Below are 22,289 nucleotides of genomic sequence, written 5' to 3'. Positions count from 1 at the left end.
TCAGCCCCCTCAACTATTTTCACATTTTATTGTCTCATTTTCTAAGTTTAAAATATATTGAAGCAGGATGTTTGGCTAATCTACAAAACATTGTGCATCATGTCAAATCAAAAGAAAAACTGCAAAACTTGTCAACAATTTACTAAAAATTAAAAAACACAATTGTGAGGGTCAAAAAGGATTCATCCCCTTTGTAATTACTAGGCTCACTTTCCTCAGGAGTATATTACCTTAGCAATTCACCCAATTTGATGATGTAGAAAATTGGAGGATAATCAGTTTTCACTGAATTCATAAGAAAAAATACCCCCTCTTTCTGTAAGGTCCAACAGTGTGATAGATTTTCAACAGACCAAACCAAAATAACAAGAGAGCATTCAAGACAATAGAGAAGCACAAATCTGGGGAAGAATACAAGACCATCCCAAAGGCACTGAACGTACCTCACAGCTCAGTGCAGTCCATTGTCAAAAAGCTGAAAAATGTGAAACCACAGCCACAATGCCTACATCAAGCCACCCCTCTAAACTTAAGTCACTGGAAGCTACTGTGATGCCAACAGTCACTCTGAGTTAGCTGGAGAAATCAGTGGCTGCAACTGAAGTTGAATTTCATGGCTCCATAATCTGTAAGACCTTGTTCAAAAAGGGTATTTATGAAGAGCAGCAAGGAAGAAGCCCTGACTAAAAAAAAACACATCCTTGCCTGTAAAGACTTTGAAATGTGTCACTTAGAAGATGTGGAAGAAGGTCTTGTGGTCGGATGAGACTAAATTGGAACTTTTAGGCCTCAAAACTAAGTGGTATGTATGGTGTAAGTCTAATACTACACATCAACCAGATAACAGCATCACTACTGTAAAGTATGGTGGGGGTAGCATTATGCTACGGGGAAGCTTTTCAGCAGCACAGACTGGAAATCTGGTCAGGATTAATGGGAAGATGAATGCTACTAAATACAGAGAGATCCTAGATAAAAATCTGCTAATCTACCAGAAAACTTAAAATGGAGAAAGAGTTGGTCTTTCAACAGGACAACCCAAAGCACTCTGCCAAAGCAACCATAGAAAGGCTTCTTATGAAGAAAACTGATGTCATTGGGTGGCCCAGTCAGTCTTGACCTTAACCCAGTCAAACAAATCTGACAAGACCTTAAGATTGCTGTTCACTGCTGGCATAGCTTGAGCAATTTTGCAAGGAGGGATGGGCAAATCTTGCTCCATCACATTGTGCAAAGCTAAGACAGACTTATCCAAAAAGACTACTGGTTATAATGGCTGTGAGAAGTAGTGCAACTAAATCTGAGCCAACAGGAATTAATACTTTTGAACTGCTGACATCCCAGTTTTTGAATTTTTAATTGTTCATGCTTTTTGGGCTCTACCATGAAAAAATGAGCATGTGATTCACAAATAAAAGTTCTCAGTCAAATTAATCAAAGTCCCTGGTTGTAAAACTCATTTTTGTGAACAAAGGGTTGAGGGATGAATACTTTTATAAGGCACTGTATCTTGTCCCCAACAGAAAGTATCTGATCTGTAATTTACTAGTTTACTGCTCTCAGCTATGTGAATAACAAATCAACATGCACAGTCTTCCAGTCTAAAAGAAAAATTCTCAAAGAGAATATTGAAAAAGATTTTAATTTGGTCACATACAACATTCTCATTCATTTTCCTTAAAATGACAAGTTATAGAGAGTTACTGGTTGTTACATTTTTTTAAACTTTTCCTAACTGTGGCAAAGGCCTATCTCTGATTTGATATTTGTTTTCACAGGATGCTATTGTCTTCCAATTCTGAAAATATTAATGCAAAGAAACCATTCAACATGTCCTACCATTTGCTTTTTCTCAGTTACAATGGGAGGCCCATTTTTTTCCTGATCTCTCTCCCACAATATATTCAAAGATACTCAAAAATACTATTTTGATATTTACAACTCATGCAGCATTCTTTTAGTACTGCATTACCTTGCATTGCACCCCATCTGCAGAATTTACAGAAATTTTTGACTTTTTATGTGCTATTGAATAAAAAGGATATTTCATGAACTTCCCCTCGAGATAAAATCAATTAAAATATTAGTTTTAGACAATATTTTAATAATATTAAAACTGTTTCGCACAAGATCTTCTTTAAGTTGGAAAGAATTGTGTTATGAGTAAACTAATTATATCCTTATAGAGATTTAATTCCATTAGCACCTTCTGCTACAAACACTACTTATTCAAAACAAAAGAATATTTTAACACTTCGATATTCGTGAATTCATGTTAATTACTTGTTTATGTATTAACATACAAGTTGATACTAAATTACATGAATTGTTAGCTTTGTGGTATTGTAAATAGCGTTTTTGAAGCTGAAGTATTCATCTTGTATGTATTATACCCAAATAAAGCTTTGTTCCCTTCCAAAATTAGTATTCTTGATTATATTTCCATTCCCCTTAAATACTGACAACTATTTTGCATGGCTATTTTTATTTATACTCTGGAAATGAAACACTTTACTGATAACACTGCAAATCATCTTGACAGACTCAGTCTGAACACCAACTTTTATCCCTGAAATATCCCTGAAAGAAGCACTATTGCTAACCTGTACAAGATAGTCCCGTGGAAGCAGAGGAAGTCGTACATTTTCCATTAATTTTGCCATGTGCTCCAGTCGAGCTTCTTTGTCATACTTTATCCAAGAGATCACTGCTTCAAAGACCTGCCGGAAGTAAAAAGGCACATTAATCTGAAGGAAGTGAAACATGCATACATTTTTGCAATCAAAATAACAGTCATGTTCACATTTGTTCTCTGACTCAAACCACACTGTTTATGGCCTTAGTCCAAACATTACCATACAGCCAAACACACACAAAAAAATCCCTAGCCTAGAATGCCCAGGGTTACGCTCAATGAATTCTTATTAGCTCAACAAATGGGATCTGAAAAAGAATCCAAGGAAGAAAATACATTCATCCTGCAGAAATATACATGTCCATTTCAACTTTGTTCCCCAGAAGTACCCCTATTTCTTACTGCTACTTAAGAACTTTAGACAAAAGGAGTTTGTAACTCTAGCAATGCATAACTATGGATGGGTATGTGTAAGCTACTAACTTTTGAGTTCTAAAAATGGTTAACCTATAAATCAATATCCATAAGGCATGAAACATCAATACCATCTGTAAGAAGTTGCGCATAGCTTTGTGAGCTTCTTTTTCTAGTGATTCTTGTTTACTTTCCCTGTCCAGTACATGCATACACCTTTAGATCAAATAAATAACTGTCTCATCATGGTGCTTTTAAACCAGAAAAAATGATCAATTGCAACCCCTATATGGCTTCTCCATCTCATAGGTAGTAGATGGTATGTATATCTATTAGTTTGTATTTATCCACATTAAAGTACATTCTAGATCCAATGTTTAATTTGTTCCAGGCCCCTCTTAACCTTGGGGTTTCATGAAACCAAAGTACCAACACAGATCCTCAAGGAGAACATCAATTTTCTTAGATTGATAACTTCCCTGTTCTTTCCTTTACCAAATCAAACAGTACTTCGGTTTAAAAAAAGTCAAAGTAAAATTTAATATCTACATACACCAAAATGGATGAAGAGAGTAAAATAGAAACTTAAATAATAATACTGTATAACTTTCAGATGAAGAATATATTTAAATGTTAAATTTGCTAGTCTGTTACACTATACAATCATTTTCAAAATAGTTTAATAAACTTTTATGAAGACCAAAAATCTACTGATTGCTGCATTATTTAGATTTGTACAACTATTTTATCAGATATTGAAACAACAGAATTAAAAATTTCTGGAAGCATACTTGAACATCCCATCTAGTACGCAACCACTTTTAAGACTTTAACTCAGACAGTTAATATACTAATACATGCTTATATTACTGGATCAAGTTATACATGCTGCTTGCTTTTAAAACGTGCTAATGAGGCACTTGCACTGTGAATATTTCCTCGACCTTGAACTTGGCACAATGTATGTGAAATAGTCCCCACAGCTACATTTAACTGTGCAACCTAAATGATATTATGCTCTGGAAACCAAAATAAATCACATAGGTCATTTTCCTTGAGTTAATCATAAAACTTTACTAGTGGTAACAGCAGCTTAAACACTGCCTGTGACCTTCCGGTGGTCTTTTGTTTTCTTACCAAGCAAAGAATAAATAGTTTTCTGTAAAAACACTAAGCAGCCAAAACTCAAACTAACCCAAAATGGAAATGTGTTTATGACCCATCTGTAGTTTGCAGTAATGTTCGATAAGTGTTGATAAGTATTGTGGTTTTTTTGAGGAATAGAAACATAAATAGAGGCAAGACCTTGAAACTTGATTTAGCTGTGCATTGAAATCCCATAGAAATGATAAAAAAAATCCCATAATGATAAAAAATTAGCTATATAATATTGATAAATAGTCAAAAATTTGACTTGCAAACAGCTCCCTTACTGACATCTTATAACCCAGTTTTCTGTGACACATTCTTTCACCATCACAGCCCATTAAAACAAAATCATACACTGGTTTTAGGTCCCATGAAGAGTTCTCTGACGGGGCCTGCTGAATTTAGCCCTGTGAGAGTGCTGTTTCACATCCAGCTGCTCGAAGGTGCTCGCAGCAACCTGGATTGATTTATTTGATGATTTTTCCCAGAGTCAAGACCAATTGTTGTTTCTCAGTTGGCATCACTAATATTCATCATTTGGTCAATTTAAGCAGAGATCACACTTCAAAAGATATTTACTTAACTGTAATTTTTTTTGGAGAGTGGAATAAGGTGCCGAACAACTTGTAAGCCCTTAATCTTTGAGTGTCAGAAATCTGCATCTCAAAATTGCTTGGAAGGATGAATTGTCATATTATTCTTTGTTATTGTTGTTTATTCATTGTGATTTAATTTTCCCCATAATAGCGCCAACATATAATAATTATTCCCAGTTATAGTATCCCAGTGTTTGCAAAACGTATTGGCTTAACACTTAGTTCTTTTCAGTAATCCTTTGGTCCATATGATGATGTTGACAGAGATTAACCCACAAATGATATAAAAGAAGTGCAAGCTTGGTGACTAGTAGGCAGCAGAATTTCTATGTTAATGGTTGGGGTTGGGTCTGGAGAGAAGAATCTTTCAAACTGGATTTACCTGTTCATTGAAATTCCATTAGCAAAACCTGCTCTTGCTAAAACTAACTAGCAGTTTCATTATACACCTCAGTAATTAGTTTATGAAGAATCTAGATCAAACCTGCTAAATGCAGTTTAGGCAATGTCAATATTATAGAACAAAAGGCCACAGATTTACAGAATTCAAGCTGTTGAGGTAAAGGCCAAACAAAGCCTGTTTTACAGGGAGTTAAGAAATACATCTGTTCAAAGATAGCAATTATGAGAGAATTTTTTTTTCTTCTATAACTAAACATTGTCTGCAATTAGATGGTCATACACCACAGAAATATAGGCCTTTCAGCTCAAATGGTCCATGCCTACCATAGCATCCTCTCTGCTCGTGCCAAATGCCTGCATTTAGTCCATAACACTCCAAGTCCTTCCCTTCTAAGTACCTGTTCAAATGCATCATAAATGTTGTAATTGTCCTTGTCAAATCAATTCCTCTGGCAGATCATTCCAGATACTTATCACCCTCTGTGTAAAGTTACCTACCACGTCTTGTAATCTCTCCCTTCATCTTGTACCTATGTCCTCTAGTTTTGGACTTTACTATAACAGAATGATGAAAACTGTACATGATAGTCCAAGTGCGGTCTCACCAATGCCTTGTATAACTACTGCATAATGTTCCTACTCCAAAACTCGATCCCCTGACTGAACATCAGCAGCTACTTCACCACTTGCATGGTTGCCTTCAGCAAACTGTCAACCACATTTTTTTTTATTATTGAATTCTCTTTCATCTCCCATCATGCTTTTTCAACCTTACCTTCAGCATTAGATCCACTCCCTGCTCCCTTAACCTTACCATTACAGAGCAAATGGTCACCCACGCTCTTATTGTTAATGTGTCTCTCCCCAAGCATTTCCCCTTCTCTCTTCAAGATGATTTGTGGCCAGATTTAAAAAAGAAAACCTTGATCTATTACAGACTAATACCCACCAAACACCATCCCATCTTTCTTTCCAATGGCATTACAACCCACATAGAAATCGATGTGCTGGTGAATCCAGCAGGTGAACAGCATATATCCCCGTGCAGATGCTGGGAAACATTAACATGAAGTCCAATGGCACAGCACGGCCAGGAAACAATCAAATATCAGCCAGAATGTGAGTGATTTCCATGCGTGCTTGGGAGTTCAAATCTCACCAGTGTCTGTGCTGAGAAATGTTGGTACAGTATTTTTGGAAAATTCCAGCTATAAGCTGGTTTCCATTCAACACATCTTTATCAGCAATTTTCTCTAAATTCCTCTATAAACCCTACAATTATCATTCTAGATGAGCAAAAATTTACTTTAACTAAACATTAGGAAAATATGCTATACATCAACTTCCATTTACTTATCCACCTTCATCACCATTACCCTTAACAACAATTGTTAACAAGACCCAAAGGTGAGCTTCACAACAAATATTTCGTTACAATTTTAAAAAGTGTATTTCACCACTTCCTCCAGGATGACCACTACCTTGATGTGGTTTAGAAGCTTCTTGTGTGCTTCAATAACTCAGAGAGCTCTGTTGGCTGGAGTCAGGGCTTTGTGCTTAGGCTCTTGGTTAGGTCACCTATGCCAAACAGGTCAAAGGGTAGAGGCCAGACCAAGAGTAGTCCACCGGTCCTCCAGGTTCGGAGGTTCAGCTCAGGACTAACAATCCTGACTGGTAAAGCAAAATTGTTACAGAAACTGCAATGAAGGATCCTTCTACATCTGAGTGTGATGGTATTCCTGAGTCTCCATCTGGAAATTGCAAGACTGACAGTAGTGAAAACTGAGCTACTGATACGATAAAGGAAGCACTGAACAGCGCCAGAGATTGGGAACCTTCCTTGCTGCCCTAAACAGGTAGTAAGTAATATTCCCCTGACTCAAATGCTAAAGTTTCCACCATTGCCTTTGTTACCTCTAGATTAAACCACTCCTGTACTTTGCTGGATAAGCTTCCACATTCTACCCTTGAAGAACATGAGGTCATCCAAAACTCCAGTAACACATTCTAACATGCACAAAATTGTTCAATTTAGAAATCAGTTTCCTTGTTTTCAGATCTTTATCCTCTCCATCCTTATAGGCCTAATAACTTTCAGCACTGTTCCAAATCTGACCAATGGACTATTCCCATCTTAAACATTAAACTTTAGACAGCATTGCTCTCAGCTGTTGGCATGCTAAGTTCAGTAATTCTCTCTAATTTAATGCTATTTTCCTGCTTTAAAATATTCTGTTAAACCATCCATCCTGACAACACCTAGATGGTTTGGTGTTAATATTTTGTTGGTAACACCATGAACCTTAAGGCCATTTTATTATATAAGAGCTGTAGTTGTAGTTAGTCACTACACCAAAGGGACACTCACACTGACTATGAAACTCTTGCAGGTTCTATATACAATGGGTGGGTGTGTTACTGCCCATTACACTGCTGGTGTTTAGGGCAGCAATGAAGGTCCTCCTTCTCTGACAGTGTTCAGGGCTTCCTTCATCATGTAAGTGGTTTCATCCATCATTTCAGTAGCTCCCTCTCGGTTTCACTACCGTAGGTCATGCAGGTCCTGGGTGGAGACTCAGGAATACCATCCCACTCAAATGTGGAAGGATTTTTCATTGCTGTTTCTGTAAGTTTTGTTTTATCCGTCAGGGTTGATAGCCCACAGCGGAGGATTGGGGGACCACTCAGTCAGTCACCCTTTGACTTGTTTGGCATGGGTCACCCCACCAAGAGCCAAAGCAAAATACTTTAACTGCAGTCAACACAGCTCTCCGAGTCATTGACACACACAAACCTCTAAACCACGACAAGGTTGTGATCTTCTTGGAAGTCCATGTATAGTATCGTGTCACTAAATCCTCTCAGATCTCCCATTTTCAGTTGTTGGTTTAGTGTAATAAAGAAATTCCACAAATTATTTTGTTTTATAGTTTGAATCTAGGCATCAATATAAATAAATCATTCTTTTAATAAACTGACATTCTCTAAATTAACAAATTAAAGTCACAGATACTCCTAGGTATGTACTATTTATCATAACCTATAACTGGCTATCCCGTTCTGTTGGAGCTTTGAAGAGGAGGTGGGATTTAATTACAAAATTCTGACAGGGTTAGACAGGCTGGATATAGTGAGGGTGCTTGTGCTCTGTGGGTGTCCACAAAGGGGACAGGTGTACTAGTCTTATAGGGTGGCACCAAGAGAACTTTTTGCACTCAGCGTGCCCTAAATCTAATAAATTTGTTGCCACCGGCCAAGTCACTGAATATTTGCAAAACAGAGATAGAAAAATTTCAAAACACAAAGGGCATTCGAAAGAAAGGAGCAAAATGGCACTGAGATAGATGAGGGGTGGCACAGTGGTATAACTCACAGAGCTGCTTTCTCACACCTTCAGCAGCTGGGTTCTATCCTGCCCTCTGGTGCTATCTGTGTGAGTTTGCCAATTCTCTCTGTACCACATGCATTTCCTCCGGATTCTCTGGCTTTCTGCAGGTTTGTTGGTTATTTCGCCTAGGTAAATTGTCCCTAGTGTGTAGGTTATTGTTTGAATGGAAGGTGCATGATGAGATTGTGGGGAGAATAAAATGGTAAATTTATTTAGCCTTGGTAAATTGTCCCTAGTGAGTAGGTTATTGTTTGAATGGAAGGTGCATGATGAGATTGTGGGGAGAATAAAATAGGATTAGTATAAATGAGTGCTTGATGGTCAGTGAAGCCTCAGTGGACTGAAGGACATTTTTCCCTACTCTACAACTCCATTATCAGCCATGATTGTATTAATGACAAAGCAGGTTCAAAGGGGCAAGTGGCTTAATCTTGCATCTGTTTTCTATGTTTGTGCAACTACTGACATCTACTTAACACCATTTAAAATGTCAGTTCAACTTACATCCATTTAATATTGTCATTTTAATGGGTCACTGGCTAGGTGCACTGCATGGGTTAACTCTAGCCTGACTTCTGTAACTTCCCATTACAACACAGAAAAGGAACAAGTTCATTGGCATAACCTCAATCTCCATCCCAAGACCCAGCACTGGAATGCTTAGCATTATGCCTGGAGCAAATGGCACATGAAATACAACCTCATTCACTTGAATGGGGCCAGTGACCTTGGTAGAAAAGTTTAGTGCAACAGTAGGATTTGTTTCTACTCTGTTTAACTTAATCCTAATGTTTTCAATCCATTTCAGCAATTAGCTAGGCTTTCATTTTAGTTATTTAAAACATAAATATCTCTAATCATCAGAAACATCTCAAAATTAACTGAAGGCTTTTGACAGGTATCACTGTGGTGTGAATTTGAGGTTTACATCCACCAGCTGAGGATAAGTCACCACTCATGGACCAATCTGCCTCACAGCATGTGCTAAGCCTCCAGACTACATAAAATTATGATTAAGAGGTAAACTGAGAATAGTTAATATAGGCAATGAACCAGAACTTAATAATTTAAGTATATACTAATACTACACAATGCCGGTATGCAAAGGTGAAGTTATGATCATAGATTCTACACTACCTATCCGATTGTAACCAACTGTTGGCCAGCTGAGAAGGATTTGTATTTTCCATCCTACCCTCAGGAATAACAATACTCATGGGCAACATACATTTTAACATGTGAAAAGGAATTACACAGGCTGCGAGTTAGAAGTATCTCAGAACAGCTACAACTTGAAGAACTCTGCACGTTCTGTGGAAATTATGAACATACCTACATTAAACTTCAAACAGAAAAATTGCAAGATCGTTCACATGGTTAGATTGACAACCTCGCAATTTTTCAGAATTGCATTGACAGTTGCTAAAAGGCACAATAAATAGGTTATTGGAAAAGATTAAAAAGGATATGATTAAATTGAATTGACTTTATTACTTATATCCTTCATATACATGAGAAAAAATCTTGACGTTACATCTCCGTCTAAATGTGCAATTTATAGTAATTTATAATAAATAGTACGTACAACAGGACAGTCACTAAAGCATAGAAATACAGTCGTCAGCATGAACTAAGCAGGCTGATGGCTTGGTGGAAGAAGCGATCCCAGAGCCCATTGGTCCTGGTTTTTATGCTGCAGTACCACTTCCCAAATGGTAGCAGCTGGAACAGTTTGTGGTTGGGCTGACTCAGGTCCCCAACGATCCTTCGGACCCTTTTCACACACTTGTCTTTGTAAATATCCTGAATAGTGGGACATTCACATCTACAGATGCGCTGAGCTGTCCATACCACTGTCTGCAGAGTCCTGCGAGTCCTGGTACAGTTCCATACCAGGCAGTTTTGCAGCCAGTCAGGATGCTCTCAATTGTGCCCCTATAGGAAGCTCTTAGGGCTTGGGGGCCCATACCAAACTTCTTCAACCGTCTGACGTGAAAAAGACACTGTTATGCCTTTTTCACCACACAGCCGGTATGTACAGACCACGTGAGATCCTCAGTGATGTTTCTGCAGAGGAATTTAAACCTCTCAACCTCAGATCCATTGATGTTGATAGGAGCTAGCCTGTCGCCATTCCTCCTGTAGTCCACAACCAGCTCCTTTGTTTTTACAACATTGAGGGAGAGGTTGTTTTCTTGACACCAATCTGTCAGGGTGATAACTTCTCTGTAGGCTGCCTCATTATTATTTGAGATTAGGCCAATCAGTGCAGTGTCGTCAGCAAATTTAATTAACAGATTGGAGTTGCGGGAGGCGACACAGTGAGTGTACAGAGAGTAAAGGAGGGGGCCTAGGACACAGCCCTGAGATGTAGATCTGCAAGGTCAAGAATGAGCAGGCAAAGTTGAACTCTTACCTTCAACATTTAGAAGAGTGGAGAAGGAGAGCCAAGTGCTGGGTTTGTCTCCTTAAAACCAATTTGTATGCAACACCCCAGAAGAGGAAAATTTAATTGGTTAGTGTGATTTTCGTACAGGGGACCAATGAAATAAATTTTTGGCAAGAAAATCCCATAGTCTCATGGGTCAGAGAAGCAGTGTAGTCATGGACATAATGACAGCTGCAATTGACTGTGTTTATATAAACCTTTATTCCAAAATTGATGAGCATACCTTTTCTTCTGAGGCAACTGTGAGTTTGTCACTTGATATCAAACTGCACACTTGATCCAAACTCAGAGTAAGAAATTCTTCACCCAACATAACATCAGGAAAATGCTGTTCTGTTCAAGAAAAAGAATACAAATAAGAGGCAATAAATTGGCTTGCAAAGATAACAAAATGTGGTAATAGACTTCAGAACTACAAAATATACTAGTAGCCCAAGAACTATAGAGTCATACAGCATAGAAACAGGCTCTTCAGCACCACACGTCCACACCTCTATCATTACGAACCCTCACCATCTAGGTCACGTCCTCTTCTTGTTACTATCATTAGGGTCAAAGTACAAGAACTTGAAAGCACACTCAACAGTTCAGAAATAAATTCTTCCCCTCCACAATCAGATTTCTGAATGGTTCATGAACACCATGTTACTATTCCATTTTTTAAAAAAAAACACTATTTATTTTGTAGTTTATGGTATTTTTATGACTTTGCACAGTATTGCTACCAGAAAATAACAATTTTTACATCATCTAAGACAGTAATAATACATTTGATTCTGATCACCGAGTACCTACTTGTACCAATCCCATTTACTGGTAGTAGGTGTATACCCTACTATGCATTGGCAATTCAAGTGTTAATTCAAATGCTTCTTCAATGTTGTGAGAGTATCTGCTTCCACCAAATTTTGTAGTAGCCATCTGGATGAAAATATTCTTCCTCAGTTCCTCTCTTAAAACTTCATACTCCTCACCTTAAGCCTATTGCCTTTGGTTTAGGACACCTGTGTCATGGAGTAACGTTTCTTAGTAGCTACTCTATCTGCCTTCTAATTTTGTATCCCTGATATATATTGATATATTGCAACCTGTATAATGATACCAAAAAACATGCTGTTCACCTTTAAATCAGTTTGCAGAAGATGCGCAAGAGAAGCTAAATCAGTCGCTGTAAAACTAAAAAACCAAACAATTAAGTGACAAAAGAATGAATGGTCAAACAGGTCATTCCAGGAACTGTGTCAGATTGAGGTCTGAGATTGCAAAGCAAGTCCAATCACAAGATCACAAGACAAAGGAGCAGAAGTAGACCATTCGGCCCATCAAGTCTGCTCCGCAGCTCCCCCATGAGCTAAACTATTCACTCATCTAGTTCCAATTTCCGGCTTTTTCCCCATATCCCTTGATACTCTGACTAATTAGATACCTGTCAATCTCCTCCTAAAACACCCTCAATGATCAGGTCTCCACAGCTGTATGTGGCAACGAATTCCACAAATCCACGACCCTCTGGCTAAAAAAATTTCTCCTCATCTGTTTTAACCTGGTACCCTCTAATTCTAAGACTATGGCCTCTTGTCCTGGACTCACCCACCAAGGGAAACAACCTTTCCACATCTACTCTGTCCAACCCTTTCAACATTCGAAATGTTTCTATGAGATCCCCTCCCATTCTTCTATACTCTAGTGAATACAATCCAAGAGCCAACAAACGCTCCTCATATGTTAGCCCCTGCATTCCAGGAATCATCCTCGTAAATCTTCTCTTAACTCCCTCCAACATCAGTACATCCTTTCTAAGATAGGGGGCCCAAAACTGCACACAGTATTCCAAATGAGGTCTCACTAATGCCCCATACAACCTCATCAACACCTCCTTACTCTTATACACTATTCCTCTTGAAATGAATGTCAACATAGCATTCGCTTTCCTTACCGCTGATCCAATCCCTTTACAAGAATGAACTAGATATTAATTTCAATCATCCTGATTGACTTTTAACCTTCACCTGAACAGATCACCCAACCACAATTGCTCACTCACTCATTCTCCTTCAATTCCTTTCCCTTCATCCATCTTTCCAAATTTGAAATATAATGTTGGGAGATTTTCCATCTGTCCCCAAAATGAAGCATGAGTATAAAATAGTGAGACACTGGGAATCTTTAAAACAGTGAAATGCCAAAAATACTCAGAGAGTCAAGCAGCATTCGTGGAGAGGAAAACACTTAAAGCTTCTGCCTGATGGCCTTTTATCCTTAAACTCAATTCTATGACCACCTGCTTTGTGCAAATAAGTTTAGGCTGTTCTCTATTCTATTCTAATTTTTTTATTATAAACCCCTAAGCTGCTGGAAATAGTCTGTCCCCATTTCCCCAGTCGTTCTTTTACAATTTAATACTGCCTTCACCTGTTTGATGTTTTAAAAGACAATTTTTCCAGGGTTTACATAAAAGGTAATGAGAATCTAGAACTTGTTCCCAATATATTTAGTCATCTGAGTGTAAATGGGCGGCGTGGGCTTGTTGGACCAGAATGGCCAGTTACCTATGCCTCCAAATAAATAAATAAATTTTTCACAAACACTAAATTTCATCCATGCCATCTTTCAGAATATTCCCTTTTATCAGTATCTTTTGTAGATGCTAATAATGATATACTTATGCACAATTGTCAGGCAAATAAAGTTATAGTCACACAGGGATACAGCATTGAAATAGGCCCTTTAGTCCGCACCAATCATCAACCATACAATTATATTAACTCCGCATAAATCCCATTATTTTTATTCTACATGCATTCTTATCAACTTGCCCAAATTCTAATACTCACCTAGGGGCAATTTACAGCAGCCAACTAACCAAATAACCAGCACTTCTTTGGGATATGGAATGCAAAGCGAGCACCTGGAGGAAACCCACATGGTCACAGGAAGAATGTGCAAACCCCACACAAACATTCCCCAAGGTCAGGATTGAACCCAGATCTCCGGTGCTGAGACAGTAACTCAGCTCGCTCTGCCACTGTACCACCTCATTGTACCCATAACTTCCCCAGTCATGATCATCCCTACTCCTAGGGCAGCATAGTAACACAGCTACAACTGCTGATGGATTACAATTCCAGAAAGCTAGGTTTAATCCTGACCTCCGGTGGCACTTACGTGCCAATTACATGTTCTTCCTCTTCCTATATCAATGCTTCTCATAATTCTTTTGAAAATATAAACTTTCATCAGGTCTTCCCTCAGCCTCCAGAGGAAACAACCCAAGTTTGTCCAATCTCTGCAAGAAACTGCAGAGTTATGGACGCAACTCTGTACCTAACAGAAACCAGCCTCCCCCCTATAGACTCTGTCTATACATCTCACTGCCTCAGTAAAGCAGCCAGATAATCAAAAGACTCCAGATGCTTTCTTCTTTCTCCCTTCTCCAGACTTACTAATTCACCCATCCATATTTCCATCCAAGTCTTTTATATTTGAAGTTCATTCACCTTTTATGGTATACCTAACCCTCCATCTCTTGAACAAAAGCTCTCATCCTTAAAACATAACTTTTAAAATTAAGGTTTTAGAAACCTTTTGACTGCCATCATTGAGCCACTATCTTCATACTTTCACCCTAATTGAGGTAACCTGCTTCCCCACCCCACCACCACATTAAAGACACTTTATAATTCCAGGTAATTATGTTTTATTTAATCCTCACAGACCATCTCACCAGCCATCATAAAAATAGACAACAGCAACTGAATACTACAATCAAAGTCATACAATGATGCTTGGTGACAAAATTGCAGAATACCAGTGTTAACAAAGTTCTTAAAATGTTCAAATTATTTCACTAACCAGGACTTCAAGACCTGCACTACTAAATATTTTATTTGCAATGTTCATCCTTAAACAGAGACCGCTGCTCATTTTATAAAATTAAAGTACAAATGAAGCATACAGCTGGTCTCATTTTCATATAAGCAAAAAAAGGAAAATGATTCAAAATTAATCAATTTCAAAAGTTAATTGTCCAAACTGTTATTAGTAATACATGTCCATAATCTAAATATAGAGAAATACGATGGATTAAAAATATTGCTTGTCTGTGCAGTTTATAAATATTATTTATTTTTGACAGCTGCCTATCAAACTGACAAACTGAATACTTTTCTTCTCTGTACTGGCAGCATCAACACTTGCATGACAGGTCTTAAAGAAAAACGGCTTTTATTCTCCAGCAGCCCTAGGACCAACACTCTCATTCACTTAATACATTTCCGTTTGCATACCATCAATCAAAATGAGATTGTTGATTTACAGTAAAACTCCACTAATCCAACAAGCTCAGGATCTTCGTGGTGCTGTACTGGCAGATTTTTTTGTTCTTAATTCATTAATTTCATTGCAAATGTTATGTACTGCAGTCTGCTTAAAGGATAGTATTAGGTTCACAATTTAGTTTTCAACTATTTTTATTGCGTAATCAACAGATTATACAAATGCAAGCACTCAGATTTAGAGTGGACAAGGTACTTGAGAGTCGGGGTCACCTGGATAGACATTGTGGAAACTGGGGATGCAGCAAGTGGACGTGCAATGTGGCAAACAACACCTGGTGAAAAGACATGAATGATAAGAATTTTTTGAATGCTGGATAGCAGATCATTGGAGTTTTATTGCAGTAACAACAGCATACTTTTGTATTCCAAATCCTTTCCACCCTAAAGTTTAGGCTGCTAAAAGTCATTTCAATTCAAATATCTATAGACCATAGAATACTACATCACAGTACAGGCCCTTCGGCCCACAATGTTGTGCCGACCCTTAAACCCTGCCTCCCATATAACCCCCCACCTTAAATTCCTCCATATACCTGTCCAGTAGTCTCTTAAATTTCACTAGTGTATCTGCCTCCACCACTGACTCAGTCAGTGCTTTCCACGTACCAACCAATCTCTGAGTAAAAAACCTTCCTCTAATACCCCCCCTGAACTTCCCATCTCTTACCTTAAAGCCATGTCCTCTTGTATTGAGCAGTGGTGCCCTCGGGAACAGCTGCTGACTGTCCACTCTATCTATTCCTCTTAATATCTTGTACACCTCTATCATGTCTTCTCTCATCCTCCTTCTCTCCAAAGAGTAAAGCCCTCGCTCCCTTAATCTCTGATCATAATGCATACTCTCTAAACCAGGCAGCATCCTGGTAAATCTCCTTTGTACCCTTTCCAATGCTTCCACATCCTTCCTGTAGTGAGGTGACCAGAACTAGAGACAGTACTCCGTGTGGCCTAACCAGAGTTTTAATACAGCTGCATCATTACCTCGCGACTCTTAAACTCTGTCCCTCGACCTATGAAAGCGAACACCCCATAAGCTTTCTTAACTACCCTATCTACCTGTGAGGCAACTTTCAGTGATCTGTGGACATGTACCCCCAGATCTCTCTGCTCCTCCACACTACCAAGTATCCTGCCATTTACTTTATATTCTGCCTTGGAGTTTGTCCTTCCAAAGTGTACCACCTCACACTTCTCTGGGTTGAACTCCATCTGCCACTTCTCAGCCCATTTCTGCATCCTATCAATGTCTCTCTGCAATCTTTGACAATCCCCTACACTATCTGCAACATCACCAACCTTTGTGTCATCTGCAAATTTGCCAAGCCACCCTTCTACCCCCACATCCAGGTTATTAATAAAAATCATGAAAAGTAGAGGTCCCAGAACCGATTCTTGTGGAACACCACTAGCCACAACCCTCCAATCTGAATGTACTCCCTCCACCACAACCCTCTGCCTTCTGCAGGCAAGCCAATTCTGAATCCACCTGGCCAAACTTCCCTGGATCTCATGCCTTCTGACTTTCTGAATAAACCTACCGTGTGGAACCTTGTCAAAGGCCTCACTAAAATCCATGTAGATCACATCCACTGCACTACCCTCATCTATATACCTGGTCACCTCCCCAAAGAACTCTATCAGGTTTGTTAGACACGATCTGCCCTTCACAAAGCCATGCTGACTATCCCTGATCAGACCATGATTCTCTAAATGCCCATAGATTCTATCTCTAAGAACCTTTTCCAACAGCTTTCCCACCACAGACGTAAGGCTCACTGGTCTATAATTATACAGGCTATCCCTACTACCTTTTTTGAACAAGGGGACAACATTTGCCTCTCTCCTATCCTTCGGTACCATTCCCGTGGACAACGAGGACATAAAGATCCTAGCCAGAGGTTCAGCAATCTCGTCCCTCGCTTCGTAGAGCAGCCTGGGGAATATTCCGTCAGTCCCTGGGGACTTATACGTCCTAATGTATTTTAACAACTCCAACACCTCCTCTCCCTTAATATCAGCATGCTCCAGAACATCAACCTCACTCATATTGTCCCCACCGTCATCAAGTTCCCTCTCATTGGTGAATACCCAAGAGAAGTATTCATTGAGGACCTCGCTCACTTCCACAGCCTCCAGGCACATCTTCCCACCTTTATCTCTAATCTGTCCTACCTTCACTCCTGTCATCCTTTTGTTCTTCACATAATTGAAGAATGCCTTGGGGTTTTCCTTTACCCTACTCGCCAAGACCTTCTCATGCCCCCTTCTTGCTCTTCTCAGCCCCTTCTTAAACTCCTTTCTTGCTTCCCTATATTCCTCAATAGACCCATCTGATCCTTGCTTCCTAAACCTCATGTATGCTGACTTCTTCCACCTGACTAGATTCTTCACTTCACTTGTCACCCATGGTTTCTCTACCCTACCATTCTTTATCTTCGTCACCAGGACAAATTTATCCCTAACATCCTGCAAGAGATCCCTAAACATCGACCACATGTCCATAGTACATTTCCCTGCGAAAACATCATCCCAATTTACACCCGCAAGTTCTAGCCTTATAGCCTCATAATTTGCCCTTCCCCAATTAAAAATGTTCCTGTCCTCTCTGATTCTATCCTTTTCCATGATAATGCTGAAGGCCAGAAGCGGTGGTCACTGTCCCCCAGATGCTCACCCACTGAGTGATCTGTGACCTGACCCAGTTCGTTACCTAATACTAGATCTAGTATGGCATTCCCCCTAGTCAGCCTGTCAACATACTGTAACAGGAATTTGTCCTGGACACACTTAACAAACTCTGCCCCGTCTAAGCCATTAGAACTAATCAGGTGCCAATCAATATTAGGGAAGTTAAAGTCACCCATGATAACAACCCTGTTATTTTTGCATCTTTCCAAAATCTGCCTCCCAATCTGCTCCTCGGTATCTCTGCTGCTACCAGGGGGCCTAAAGAATACTCCCAATAGAGTAACTGCTCCCTTCCTGTTCCTGACCTTTCACCCATACTGACTCAAAAGAGGATCCTGCTACATTACCTACCCTTTCTGTAGCTGTAATAGTATCCCTGACCAGTAATGCCACCCCTCCTCCCCTTTCCCCCCCTCTCTATCCCTTTTAAAGCACTGAAATCCAGGAATATTGAGAATCCATTCCTGCCCTTGTGCCAGACAAGTCTCCGTAATAGCCACTACATCATAATTCCATGTATGTATCCAAGCTCTCAGTTCAACACCTTTGTTCCTGATGCTTCTTGCATTGAAGTACACACACTTTAGCCCTTCTACCTTTCTACCTTTACATCCTTTATTCTGCTTCTCTTTCCTCAAAGCCTCTTTATAAATCAGATCTGGCTTTACTCCATAAACTTCTTTCACTGCTCTGTCACTCCGGGTCCCATATAATGAAACTCTGAAAGAATCTATGGAGAATTAGCATAGGCAATCTCAAATGTTGTTGTTTAAAGGACCGTGGGTTCCGTGCTGGGAATTATAAATCTGAGTGCTTGTACTCATGTAGTATAATCAGCCAGCTGAGAAATCAAGCAATTGCTAAAGTAAAGCTTCTATTCTGCTGTTATAAGGCAATTGAAAGGACTTTTTGCTATGATAAGATGCACTTTTGATATTACAGTCTACCTTCTCACAGCTTGCACCTCATTGTCTGCCTGCACTACATTTTTTTCTGTAACTGTATCACAATATTCCACATTGTTATTGCTTTTCCCTTGTGCTACTTTGATGCACTGTTGTGATGAAATGATCTGGATCATGCAAAACAATGTTCTTTTTACTGTACCTCAGTACGTGTGACAATGCTAATAAAAATTAGATGATACCTGACCTGTGAAACTAATACAACCCTTTAAGAGTCTACCCCAGTACATAACATTAGCAAAGAAATTTGCAATTGGACACCAACACTTAAAGGATTTGAGAGCATAAGCTGCCAGTTGTACTCACCCCTGGGAATCCACTTCCACCAACTTCAAATGAACTGCAGAGACAAATACAACTGGTAGGACCTGATACTCTCACACATACTTTGTGCTGGAAACCAAAAAGGCACTTTTCTCCAAAAATGTTGACAACCTACCTGCTGTGGGCAAATCATTCTTTACTTAATGTCTTATTTTGTGAGATAGGAGCTGTATAAACCATCTCCGACAATGGATTTTAAAATAATATCTTAACATACACTCAAATTTAGAATTTATAAAATAACCACAACTCCAACTAGATAGGGTTTCTTAAGACTCCACACTTCACCACTAAAGCATTTATAAACAAAACAATTTTCTTTTTTTAAATAGAATATCAAAATGTTTTTCCATTCGTGTATATTAGCCAAATTCCTTTAGTCAAAATTAAACTGGGAGACTTAACTAAGTAAAACTGGGCAGCATGATGGTGCAGTTTTTGGAGCTGTTGCCTCACATCTCCAGCCATCTAGACTCAATCCCAAACTCCACTGTATCTGTGCGGATTTATACAGACAGATGCCTGTAGTAAAAATGCACAACTCATGACAAAGCAAAAATTGACCCACAGGTTAAATTAAATTCTTATCCCTAGGTGCTGTGGTGAACAGTGTCAGAACTGGATCTAGCAGTCTTTAAGTTGGAGAGGAAATTCGGAAGTATTTATTTAAAGAAAAAGCTTTTATTTTATTTAGAGATACAGCACAGAACAAGCCCTTCTGGCCCAACAAGCCAGCAATCCACCAATTTAACCGGAGCCTAATCAGAGGACAATTTAATTTACTAACTAGTTAATTTACTAACTAGTTGGTGCATTTTTGGACTGCGGGAGGAAACCCATACGATTATGGTAAGAATGTACAAACTCCTTATAGACGGCACCAAAATTAAACTCCAAACTCTGACGCCTCGAGCTGTAATAGCGTTGCACTAAACACTGTGTTACTGTGTTACCCTATAGTCTAAACACATGCATTTATATTGCTAATAAACTCAAAGAAAACTTTACTCCATCAAAGCATCTTTGCTGTGCAAAATGGTTAGACAGCAAATATTTCTATATTGAACAAGCAGGACACAAAGGCAACACCTTACAAAAAGCTCAGAGGCAGAATTACCTGTGTGATTAGCATGAGGAATCACCTAGTGAATAAAAAGTCACCATAGTTGGTGAATAAGTAATACAAAGGGTGAACAAGATAGCTTGCAAAGAGAATTGGCCACCTGCAGCGTAAGAAAGACCAGCAACTGCATTTCAGGATAAAGCCATAGCATACAAAGGTCCTTTGAAATGTAGGTAGTATGCAACATTATATCTTTAGTAATTTCATGCCACTTGACTAGTGATGACCAGTGGTGTTTCACAGCTATCTATCCTGGGACCTTTCACCATTCGATAGGTTTCAATGAAGTCATCCCTCATTCTTATGAATTCTAATGAATACAGGCCAGAGCCTTCAAATGCTCTTCATTTGACAAGCCATTCAATCCTGGAATCATTTTTGTGAACCTCCTTTGAACCCTCTCCAGTTTCAGCACATCCTTTCTAAGATAAGGGGCCCAAAACTGCTCACAATACTCCAAGTGAGGCCTCACCAGTGTTTTATAAAGTCTCAACATTACATCCTTGTTTATATTCTAATGCTCTTGAAATGATTGCTAACATTACATTTGCCTTCCTCACCACAGACTCTACATGCAAATTAACCTTTAGGAAATCCTGCACAAGGCCTCCCAAGTCCTTTTGTGTCTCAGCTTTTTGTAATTTTTCTCCATTTCGACCAAAGTACATGACCATACATTCCCAACACTGTAATCCATCTGCCATTTCTTTGCCCTTTCCCCTAATCTGTCCGTCCTTCTGTAGCCTCTCTACTTCCTCAAACTACCTGCCCCTCTATCTATCTTTGTATAATCTGCAAAGTTTGCAACAAACCCATCAATTCCATCATCCAATTCATTGACATATAATGTAAAAAGAATCAGTTCCAACAAAGACCTCTGTGGAACACTGCCAGTCACTAGCAACACCAGGAAAGGCTCCCTTTGTTCCCAATCTGCCTCCTGCCAATCAACCACTGCTTTATCCATGCTAGAATCTTTCCTGGGTTGGGTTACTAAATTTGCAGATGACACAAAGGCTGGTGGAGTTGTGAATAGTGTAGAAGCTTGTTGTAGATTACAATGGAATATTGACTGGATGCAGAGCTGGACCAAGAAGTGGCAGATGGAGTTTAACCTGGAAAACTGAATTGATTCACTTTGGAAAGTCAAACATAAATGCAGAATACAGGGCTAATGGCAGGATTGTTGCAAGTGTGGAAGAACAGAGGAATCTTGGGGTTCACGTCCATATTTCCCACAAAGTTGCCACAAAATTGATAGGGTTGTTAAGAAGGTATATGTATGGTGTATTGACCTTCAGTGGTCAGGTGACTGAGTTCAAGAGCCATGAAGTAATTTTGCAGCTCTATAAAACCCTGGTTAGACCACACTTGGAATATTCTGTTCAGTTCTGGTCACCTCATTATAAGAAAGATGTAGAAACTTTATAGAGGGTGCAGAGGGGAATTACAAGGTTGCCACCTGCACTGGAGAGTATCTCTTATGAGGAAAGGTTGAACAAGCTAAGGCTTTTCTCTTCAGAGTGGAGAAGGATAAGAGGTGACTTTGATAGAGGTGCATCTGGTGCCACAGTCATGTAGTAGTTAGTGTGATGCTATTACAGTTTGAGAAGGAGATCGGAGCTCAATTCCAGTGCCGTATGGAAGGACATGTACTTTCTCCCTGTGAACACAAGTTTCTTCCGGGTGCTCTGGTTTCCTCCCACAGTCCAAAGACATACTGGTTAATAGGTTAATTGGTCATTGTAAGTTGTCCTATGATTAGGTTAAATAGGTGGGTTGCTGAGCTGGAAGGGCCAGCTCTAAATAAATACAAGAT

The 22,289-nt window shown here is 39.2% G+C and overlaps 1 protein-coding gene across 6 annotated transcripts in view; it reads right to left on the bottom strand.

Annotated features, from left to right (window-relative positions):
- The window catches only part of LOC140200479 (kelch-like protein 3), a 100,290-nt gene that overhangs the window by 45,442 nt on the left and 32,559 nt on the right, over positions 1 to 22,289 (bottom strand). For all 6 annotated transcript variants that reach the window (XM_072263855.1, XM_072263857.1, XM_072263859.1 and 3 more), the window contains 2 exons: positions 11,257 to 11,366; positions 2,604 to 2,720 (listed from right to left, as the gene is read on the bottom strand). In XM_072263855.1, coding sequence (XP_072119956.1) covers positions 2,604 to 2,720; positions 11,257 to 11,366 — 227 coding nt within the window. The remainder of the gene's footprint in view (positions 1 to 2,603; positions 2,721 to 11,256; positions 11,367 to 22,289) is intronic.

Source organism: Mobula birostris, chromosome 7 (assembly GCF_030028105.1).
Source record: "Mobula birostris isolate sMobBir1 chromosome 7, sMobBir1.hap1, whole genome shotgun sequence".
Lineage (NCBI taxonomy): Eukaryota > Metazoa > Chordata > Chondrichthyes > Myliobatiformes > Myliobatidae > Mobula > Mobula birostris.
Note: the sequence above shows the minus strand (reverse complement) of the source record. Positions and strands in the feature narration are given on the sequence as shown.